Source organism: Elephantulus edwardii, unplaced genomic scaffold, assembly GCF_000299155.1.
Source record: "Elephantulus edwardii isolate Elephantulus edwardi_28Jun2011 unplaced genomic scaffold, EleEdw1.0 scaffold00037, whole genome shotgun sequence".
Classification (NCBI taxonomy): Eukaryota; Metazoa; Chordata; class Mammalia; order Macroscelidea; family Macroscelididae; genus Elephantulus; species Elephantulus edwardii.
The window spans coordinates 9900086-9910992 of NW_006399787.1; the positions used below are offsets into that span (position 1 = coordinate 9900086).

General features: G+C 44.6%; 1 protein-coding gene across 1 annotated transcript in view; it reads right to left on the reverse strand.

Annotated features, from left to right (window-relative positions):
• The window catches only part of JDP2 (Jun dimerization protein 2), a 40630-nt gene extending 30432 nt beyond the window's left edge, over positions 1 to 10198 (reverse strand). Inside the window, exon 1 of the mRNA XM_006884666.1 lies at positions 9989 to 10198. Within this exon, the coding sequence (XP_006884728.1) occupies positions 9989 to 10189 (201 nt within the window). The 5' untranslated portion in view covers positions 10190 to 10198. The remainder of the gene's footprint in view (positions 1 to 9988) is intronic.
• Positions 10199 to 10907: the final 709 nt, after the last annotated feature.

Below are 10907 nucleotides of genomic sequence, written 5' to 3' on the forward strand. Positions count from 1 at the left end.
ATTTCTATTCCTCCTGTTATAAAATAAAATCAACTTTCCAATTAAAAAAAAGAACCCAAATGTGCGATGTCTTTCAAAAGGTTAGAGTTGAGAGACATGAAAAATCAAGAGGCAGAGCTTTTGACTTGCTTAGTTCATGCAGTTAATTAATGTTCAAACCAACAAGCATGTATTAAAACATTAAATCCATCAGAGCCATTGAACATGGTTTGGTAGAAGTAAAATCGAAAGTAAAATGGAGATTTAGTTTCCTGCTCCAAACTAAAAACTGTGTTGGTAACACAGACACTTGGAAGCAGTCTGGGTATGAGGCAATAGGGAGTAGTGAGGACTGTAGCAAACTAAAGACCACACGCAAGTTTTGGGAGTATCTGCTTCTCAATTCCAGTCTACTAGTAAGGGTATGAACAGAGAGTGGTCCAACAGTCTGGTTTATTTAACAGAAGCCAGAAAGTCCACATTTCTTGACTTTTAAACAAACACAGCAACTCAAAAAACAAACAACAACAAAACGTCCATATACTGAGAGAGCCAAACAAGGTTAATCTGTCTTCTCTGTCTTTGTCTCTCTCTCTCTCTCTGAGTGTGTGTGTATGTGTGTGTGTGTGTGTGTGAGAGAGAGAGAGAGAGAGAGAGAGATTTTTTGTGTGCTCGGGCTGAACAAGGGACTTCTGACTCCCATGCTGTTACTGAAAATGTACTCGCGGCCAGAGAAGGACTGTGGGTGCGGTAGCCTTGAAGTCAACTTGACGATGATCCAGAAAGGCCAGGATCTTTTGGCCAATAGAGAATGAAGAATGAAAAACAAAGGAAGGAAAGCTTTGGGGAAAGTCAGAGAAAAACATTCCCTTGAAAAGTCAAACTAGAAAAGAAAGAATTCTAAGAAGGCAAGAAAGTAGCAACACCTCTCAAACCCTCCTCACCCAGAGTTTAGCATCCTCCAAGTCCCCGTCAACCATCAAGATGAACAACCTGGCCCTCTCTGTACCTTGGTCTCAGTTTTTCTTCATGGCACTGATTACTATCGCTGTCGTTGTTGTTAGGCGCCATCAAATCAACTATGGCTCACAGTGATCCAGTGAAAAACGGATGTGAACCTGCCTTCATCTGTGCCATTCTCATCATTTCTGCCACACTTGAGCCCATTGTAACAGGCACTGTCCATCCAGCTCATCGGGGGTCCCCTCCTTCATGGACTTTCCACTTTTCCAAGTGTTAACACTCTTTTCCAAGGAATGGTCCCTCCTTAACAACATGCCCAAAGCATGCAGGATGAAGTTTCACCACCTTTCCCTGTAAGGAGCACTCTGGCTGCACCCTCTCCAAGACATATTTGTTTGTTCTCTTGAGAGTCCATGGGATATTTAGTTCTCCCCTCTAGAACCACTACTATATATTTTGTATTATATTTGCTGTACTGAAGTAAGTTGGGGTTGCTGTGATGCTGAACGCTGTCACAGGTATGTCAAATGCCCTAATGGTACCCATGATGGACAGTGTTTGACAGTTAGAATGACTCAGGTTTGGAAGCAAGAGCGGCATCCACTTCCTAAACCACATGCCTTTGGAAACTCTATGAACATAAGAAACGATGACAGTTACAGAACACAGTGCAGGTCTTCATTCATAGGGTTGCTATGAGTCATACTTAAGAAACAACATTTATTTTTAAACGTTGCCATCACATTGCCCCCATTTATGGCATCTCTGTGTGTGAGCATGCCAATTACTTCATTTGACTTGGACCTACAATCACCACCCATGATATAAGCAGTCAAGAAATCAAAAGACATGTTGTACTGGGAAACTTTGCTGTCAAAGATCTTTTTTAAAGCACAAAAGAACAAGGATGTCAATTTAAAGCCATGCCTCACCCAAGCCATGGCAGTTCCAGTTGCTTTATATGCGGGTGATAGCTGGCCAATATGGCGGAAGAAGAATCGATGCCTTTGAACTGTGGTGTTGGTGAAGAGTATTGATTGCTCGTGGACTGCCAAAAGAACAAATAACCTGTCCTGGGGGCGGTGCAGCCAGGGTGCTCCTCAGAGGCAAGGATAGGGAAACTGCTTCACATACTTCCAGGCATGTTGTGAGGAGGCACCAGTCCTTGGAAAAAGACATCATGCTGGGAAAAGCAGAGAGTCAGCCTAGGAGAGGAAGAGTCATAAGGAGCTGGACTGATACAGTGACTGCAACAATGGGCCTGGGCATCTCAGAGAGCATGAGGATGGCACAGGAGAGGGCAAGGTTTAGAGTACCTATGAGTCAGAGTTGACTTGACACTTGGTAACCTCCGCCTATGCATAAAGCTGTGCCCCACAGGGTTATGGTAATGGTGGACTTTATGGAAATAGATAGGTAGGCCTTTCCTCTGAAACACACCTAGGTAGACTTGAACCACCAAACTCAGTTAGCAGCTAACCTCTAAATTGTTTGCATTGCCTATGGATGTTAATTTGCTCAGTTGGGGGCTCTCTCCCTTCTTCCCCCTTCGACTACAATATAAGCTCGAGAAGAAGGGAGACTTTGCCTGCTTCATTCATGGATCAATTCCCAGGGTCCAGCACAGTGCTTGGCACAAAGTAGGTGTTGAACAGATGGACTTCAGGCAAACAGTTGGCACCAGGAGAATTTAACATCATGCAATAGCCATTTAGTAATAGCAATGTCAGCACACACTTTATCATTTAAAAAATCTGTAATTTAATGTAATCCTCCAGTTATCTTTTACCAAGCTGTCTCATGCATTTGGTTCTGGTCTATGGGACTTCTGACCTCTGCAAAGCGGATGGCCCTATAGCCGGCTCACATAGAGCTGCCTGTGGCAACAGCAGGGCTGAATCTTCTCCAGGGCTTGGGAGCGCTGAGGCTGCAGAACTGCAGGCTCAGCACTAACCCTGGCCATGCCATCAAAATGATCAAGTGTTCTGAGGCCGGTCCATCTGGCCTCCCAGCCTCAGAGAGCTCTGATAAGAAGCTGAGAAGGGACAAGGGAGGTGAAGGAGGCGACACAGTGTAAGGTTAAAACTTTGGCTCTCAAGTTAGACTGTCTGGGCTCATTTCCCAGCTATGTGACTTTGGACTTCTCTGACTCTTGTTGGAAGAAGCTCGGATGGCAAAGTGGTTAAAAAGCTTGGCTACTAATCAAAAGGTCAGCAGTTCGAACACACCAGCTGTTTTGTAGAAGGACGTGATGGTGCTTTGTTAAATATTTACCACCTTGGAAACCCTTCTGAGCAACTCCACTCTGTCTTATATGGTCATTGTGATTCAGTATAACTATATGGCAGTGGGGTTTAACCCTTGTCGACCTCAATCATAATGTGGTAATAGCTAACGTGATAATAACTACTTTTGGGGTTCTTGTGAGAGTTAATTAAGATCATTCACAAAGACAGCTTCCACCATGCTTGGTGTGTATACCTCAGTGCCAAGGGAGGTAAGGCTATTACTAGTACAGTCATAAGGAGCACAGCAGTGATGTGTTCAGGTGCTAACTGAAAGGTTGGCAGTTCAAACTCACCCAGCCGATCCCCAGAAGAAAGACTTGGCAATCTGCCCCCCTAAAAACCAGACTCTACAGAGCCCTACAGGGAAGTTCTTTTCTATTACAAGGAGTCTCTAGGAATTGAAACTGAAGCACCCTGAAACAGAGACAACACCCATTTATTACTGTTACCATCCAAGCCTTGGCTCTGTCTCTTTGCAGCAATGTGACCTTGAGTGACTTAACTTGATTCCCTACAACTTCAAATTTCTCTTCTCTCAAAGCTGAACAACCACCTGGTCCTCAAGGACTGAATGTGATCAAGCATGTAAGGCATCTAGCACAGGGCCCGGTACATGTCAACTCTTTCCCAAGTACAGACCAGTAACTTATGCCTCTCTCTCCTCGAGCAGTCTGTTGTACTGTATTGGTTTTCCCATAGCTGGAAAGCTACGTCACTATTATTTAAAATACCACCAGGGTTTCCCACGGTGGACAAATTTCCATGGGGTTTCTGGACAACGATTGGAAGGGATCTGATGATGGACTTCTGAAAACACTGGCCACTGGAAACCTCATGGACGACAGGAAAACACTGTTCAATGTAGTGTCAGAGGATGGGCTGCTTAGATTGAAGGCATTCAAAATATGACTAGAAAAGAGTTTGCTTCCTCTAAGTAGAGTCTGCCTTAGTGATGTGGATGGGCTTAAGGAGGTGGATGGAGTAAAGCTATTGGAACCTCCATATGCTGATGTGGCACGACTTCAAATGAGGAGAAACAGCTGCAAACATCCATTAGTAATCAGAACATGAGATGTACGAAGTATGAATCAAGGGAAATTAGAAGTCATCAAGAAACGCAGAAGGATCGATATCTTGGGCATTAAGGAGCTGAAATGGACTGGTATTGGCCATTGTGAATCGGACCATCACAGAGACTATTTTGCTGGGCATGACAAACTGAAGAGGAATATCAATGCATTCAATGTCAAAAAGGATATTTTAAGATCTATCCTGAAGTATAATACTGTCAGTGATAGGGCAGTACTCATATACCTATAAGAAAGACCAGTTAATGTAACTATTATTCCGATTTATGCAGCAAACACTAATGCTAAAGGGTTTTACCCACTTCTTCAGTCTGAGACTAAGCAAACATTTAATCAAGATGCACGGATAATTATTAGTGAAAGTTGGAGACAAAGAAGGATCAGTAGTTGGAAAAGAGGTCTTGGTGACAGAAACAAGGTCAGAAATCACATGATAGAATTTTGCAAGACCAATTTTTTTCCACTGGAAATACCTTTATTCCAACCACATCAACAAGGGCTATATAGTGTAGATTTTGTCAGGTAAAATGCACAAAAAGCAACTTGACTATATCTGTGGAAAGAGATGATGGAGAAGCCCCACTCCCATCAGTTAGAACATGACTAAAGGCTGGCTACAGAACAGATCAATTACTCATGTGCAAATTCAAGCTGAAACTGAAGCAAATAAAAAACAAGTCCACTAGAACTGAGTACTATCCTGAGCAAATCCCCCCTGAATTTAGAGATCATTTAAAAAACAGATTTGACACACTGAACGTCGGTGCTCGAAGACCAGACAAGTAGTGAGATGACATCAAAGGCATCGTGCATGGTGAGCGCAAAATGTCATTTAAAAAAAAGGAAAAGCCAAAACGTGTCAGAACAGACTCTGACACTTGCTTCGGAATGTAGAGAAACTAAAGTGAAGGAAAGAAATGATGCTACAAAAGAACCAAACAGAAGATTTCAAGGAATGGCTTAATAAGACAAGTCAAGTATTATAATGAAATGTGCAAATACCTGGAGTTAAGAAACCAAAGGGAAGAACTTAGCATTTCTCAGGTTGGAAGAACTGAAGAAAAACTCAGGCTTGGGTTGTGATACTGCAAGATTCTGGTGGGTGGGGGTAATTAACAATGTAGGGAGCATCAAAACAAGATTGAAGGAACGCTCAGTCACTGAGTGAAAAAGAATTAGTATCCAACTATTTCAAGAGGTAGCATATAATCAAGAACCAACGATATTGAAGGAAGAAGTCCAAGTTACACTGAAAACAAGGTTCTAAGAATTGATGGAACACAAATTTAGATATTTCAACAAACAGATGCAATACTTGAAACACTCACTTTTGAAAGCCAAGAAATTTGGAAGACAGCTACTTGGCCAACAGATGGAAAAATATCCATATTTTTTCCCATTCCAAATATAGATGATCCAACAGAATAGGGAAATTATAAAACAATATTCATATCACATATAAGTAAAATTATCTTGAATTTTTTTATTTTTTCTATTTTTCTGTGAGTGTACCATCGATTCAGATCTGACTGGTACAGGAGGAGATTGTCGCTCCTTCCCCGGCAGAGCATCTGGTGGATTCGAACCGTGAGCCTCTGGGATTGTAGTTGCAGCTCCTTGCCACTAGGCCACCAGAGCTCCCCCAAAGATAATTTTTAAATGGTTACAGCAACATATTGACAAGGAGCTGCCAGAAATTCAAGCTAGATTCAAAAGAAGATATGGAATAGGGGATGTTATTGCTGGTATCAGATGATGTATCTTGCTAAAAGGACAGAAAACTGGAAAGATGTTTACTTGTGTTTTATGGATTATGCAAAAGTAATAAACCATGCAGATCATAACAATTATGGATAACATTGGAAAGAAGAGGAATTCCAGAACACTTAATTATGCTCATACAGAAACAAGAGGCAGTCATTTGAACAAACAAGGGGATGGCATATAGTTCAGGAAAACTGTGCTTCAGGGTTGAATCCTTTCACCATACTCATTCAATCTTTATGTTGAACAAATAATCCGAGAAGCTGGATTATATGAAGAACTTGGCATCAAAATCAGAGGAAGAGTCAATGACAGCCTGTTACATGAATATGACACAATCTCCTTAGTTGAAAGAGGATTTGATGCACTTACTGATAAAGATCAAAGACTAGAGCCTTCAGGATGGATTAAACCTTAACATAAAGAAAACAAGAATCTTCCCTTCTGGACCAATAAGCAACATCATGTTAAAAGGAGAAAAGGTTGACATTGTCATGAATTTGCATTTGACTTAGGTTCACATTTTCCATGAAAGCAGCAGCCAAAAAGGGCAAGCAGTATATTGCATTTGGCAATTCTGCTGTTTACAGAGTTCTTTAAAATGTTCAAAAGCAAAGAGATCACTTTGGGGACTAAGGTGTGCCTGACTCATCAAGCCCTGCCATTTTCAATTTCCTCATACACACATTCATGCTGGACAGTGAATAAGGGAGACCAACGAAGAGCTGAAGCATTTAAATGATGGTGTTGGTGAGGAATTCTGAATATGCTGTGAACAGTCAGAAGAACAAACATCTGTCTTGAAACACAGCCAGAAGGCTCTTTGGCAGCGAGGATGACAAGAATGTCATCTCACATCCTTTGGACAGGTTATCAGGCAAAAGACTCCAAGTTTGGTAAAGTAGAGAGCTCAGTGAGAAAGATGAAGTTCAAGGACAGAATTGCTGCAACGATGGCTCAAATGTTATCTACAACTGTGAGGATGGCACGGGACCCGGCAGTATTATGGGGACAGTCGCCATAAGGGAATGCATACATGGGGATGGGGAATTGGAATCTACTTGACTGATGATCCTAACCAAACAAAGCAACCTATTCTTAATAGATTTTTACTAGTATAAAAATCCCATTTAAGTCCATTAAAGGCAGCTTGCTGCATGCAAATAAGACTTTGGAACATAAGGTCCTTCAGTTGCAGGTTCTTCTCTCCACCCTCTTTCTCTTTCAACTGCTTCAAAAATCCACATGACTCTCCGCCTTGGGTCCATCCTGGGAGGCATGTGGAGGTCACTGCCCCCTGCAGGGCTGCCTGTGTCCCACACTGTTGCCACCTCTCTGTCCTGTACCTCCGTCCGCCCCCACAGAGCTGCAGGCTGACAGCGAGGAAGAGAGGACATGCAAATTGGCCCTAAAAACAGCTTGCTATTTTCACAGCCTACATGATGCCTGTTTGTGGGTGCTGCGAGGACGGGACGTCACTGTCAGGTACAGGGTATATGCCACCAATTTGGGATGTCTGTGAAATGTAAAAATACCAACCCAAATAAAGGCTTTTTCCCAAAAAAAAGTGTCTTCCAGCACCTTTTGTGGAAAGGAGAGGGGGTGATTCTGCACCCCTCAGGCAAATCCCAGCTGGGCCAGCCCCGCCTCGCTGCCTGGTTCTTTCTTCATCAACCTCACACAGCCTCCTGGGAGCCCTAACAAAGCTGTTCAGTTAGTGACTTTCAATGGCATTGCTACCATGGAATGGCCTGGAAGCAGATACTTTCAGGTTCTGAGGCTGGAGGGACAAAGAAAGACAAGAAAGAACACAGAACACTGACTAAGCCAGAAAGTGCTGTCCCCAGCATGCTGATTTACAAAATCAATTCAGAAGAATATAATTATAGTCACTGTCCTCTTGTAATCAATACTTTTCAGTAAGCACCCAATTTGATGTCTGGAGCGCCAATGTCTACAGTAGGAGTAGGCAGATAAGGGAAATGCAGGCAGCTGGGAGTAACAACAGGGGAGGAGAGGTGGGGTACACAGACTGGAGATAAGGAGGTGTGAAGGCCTGTGGCAAACTGGAGACATGGAAGATGTGAGTGAAGTGGATCCGTCACCCTTCCAGAACTGAACACCATGTCACCAGATCTTCTAATGTTCTAAGATTAAACTCCACATTTTCAAGTGAAGTGTTTGTTCACATTTCTTTTGAAACACTACATAGACCAAATAAAACACATTTGAGAACCAGATCAAATGCATATAAGGCCAGTTTACAACCTCTGGCCAATCCCCCATTAGCCCACAGCCTTCTTTCCGGCCTTTAGGGTGCCCAAGGTGGGGTGTAGCGAGAGCAGAAGTTGTAGAATATGTCCAACTCTTCCCTTCCAGTGCCCAGTCACCTTTCTCCACTCAACGGTCCCTCTCTCCTGCAAGGGGACAGCCCGTAGGGGACAAAGCCTAGGGGACACTGAACTTCAAGCTTCTGTGAAGGGTGATGAGCGAACAACACTATCAAACTAATGAACGCCACTAAACCATATATGTGAACACTGCCAAAATGTCCAATGTACGGTTACAAACGTAGTTATCACAATATTAAGAGTCCCTCCCTCCCTGCTCTGATCCGAAGTCCCTTTACCTGTGACTATCCCACCTGGCATTGCTGCTGGTCGCCTGACACTCAGCTGCTTCCCCTCTGCTCCCCACCCAGCCACCCTTCCACTCCACCACCACTGGCTTCCTCTGACTGACAAGTGGGCAGCTAACTTGACAGGCCTCTGCTAGAGAGTGTCATTGAGAGATGGGGAAACTTTGGACAAATTGCCAGCCTTAGGCAAGTGACCGGGGTGTGGGCAGCACCAGTGCTAAGCCCTCCAGTCTCCAGAGCAAAACTGTCCTATCAGGTTTTGGGTGATGCGTGCTCAGTATATGGGGACTTTGTAAACCTCAGGTAAGAAGCCATACACTGGGTGACCAGGCCGCAGCCAGCTCTGCTTCGGAAGGGAAGCCACAGCCACCCTTCCCCTGTTGTTGTTGTTGTTATGTGCCATCGAGTCGCTTGCGACTCATAGCGACCCTATGGACAACAGCCCTTAACTCTGCTCTGTCCTGTGCCAATCGCACTGTCTCTGACACACCCATCCAAATTACCCCAGTCACTGAATCAATCCACCTCACAGAGGGCCTTCCCCTCCTGCGCCGTCCCTCCACCCTCCCAAGCATGATGTCCCTCTCCAAGGACCGGTCTCTCCTCACAACATGTCCAAAGTATGTTAGACGGAGCCTCAGAACCCTTCCCCTAAATTCCCTCATTTAGCTCCGGCGTGGGGCCAGCTGGGTGGAGGCGAGGATACCACTTAGCAGTAGAATCATTAAAGATAACCCAGCAGTGTTGGCAGTCCCGTGGGGTTTTTTGTTGTTGTTGTTCAGTTTGTACTTACTTTTTATTCATTTTTCTGGTATGCAACACTATGTAGACTGATCATTTCACAGTTAAATTAGTATTTCACCAGCTCTCCTAAAGAGGTGAAATTGGATAGCCACATATAAAGATTCTTCTACCTCCCATCCATCTTTAATAGAAGATCTGTTTTTTCCTAATAATTCCCAAAATATGTGACTATTTCTACTATAGCCTCCATCCTCAGTTCACGTAAGAGTGTGGCCCTGATATTATTCATCACTATTATCATCTTCCCTTACTCCTTGAAGAGCCGAGAACAGGTCAGGCAGCCTGCCTGGACTTTAAGCATATCCATGAACTCCCCAGAGATCAGAAGGTCTAGCGTGGGACCTGAGAATCTGTATATTTAACAAGCTATAGGGTCACCCCGCCCCAGCTGGTCCTCAGCTCACACGAAGATCCCAAGGGCAGTTTGGAGCAGAGTTCTGCCCAGGCGCACATGGCTGGCTCACCTCACTTTTCACAGGTTGGGGCCTCTTGCCCAGTTTCACCTCCAGGAAGTGCAAGGGGGTGATCATGGCCCCGATGTTGCGGATGTCTGCGTACTTCAGCTCCTCCGTGGTCAGGGCTGAGCTGGGAAGACCAGTGAGGGGGCCGAGCCCCGGCAGGGAGCCAGCGGTCACGGAAGGGTCTGGAATCTGCCCAGGCATCATAGCAGGAGGAGTGGCCGTCCAGGCTGGAGGAGAAACAAGAGTGGAAGCAGCACGGTCAGCCAGGTGAGGGGCTCAAGACCCTACATTTTGTCAGCACCTGGCCCTTCTTCCACGTTCCCTTCAGTGTGCTCCCAGGCTCCCTCACACACTTGCTCGCTCTGCCCCGAGTCTGTCCTCATTGTTATTAGATTCCGCTGAGTTGACTTTGACTCACAGCCACATCATGAACAACAGATCTGAACCTGGCCCTATCCTGCACCATCCTCTGATATGTCTGTCCCATTACAGAGGAAAGCTTGGTCAAATAATTCACACCAATGTCCTCTGGCACTGCCAGGAGTATTTAAGGAAAGCAGGAAGGTGGCAAATGCTCAAATGCTTATCACAATCATTAAAACAAAACCCCATATGCATCAGAGTAAAACTCTGCTCCATTGAGTTCACAATGGCAGACTTTCCAGACACAGACCACCAGGGCTTTCTTCCAAGATACCTCGGGAGGGAGTGCAAAATGCCGAGATTCTGGTTAACATCTGAGTGACCAGCCGTTTGCATCACCCAGACATTTCACATCAAAACACAGGCAGCATTTATTCAGCGGGTGCTGTGGTAATCAGCCCCAAAGACAGGGTCAGAGCCTCAGAGGAGTCGAGGCTTAGAGAGGTAACTTGTTCAAGGTTGTCCGCACTTAAAACAGATGGAGCTGATATTTAAACTG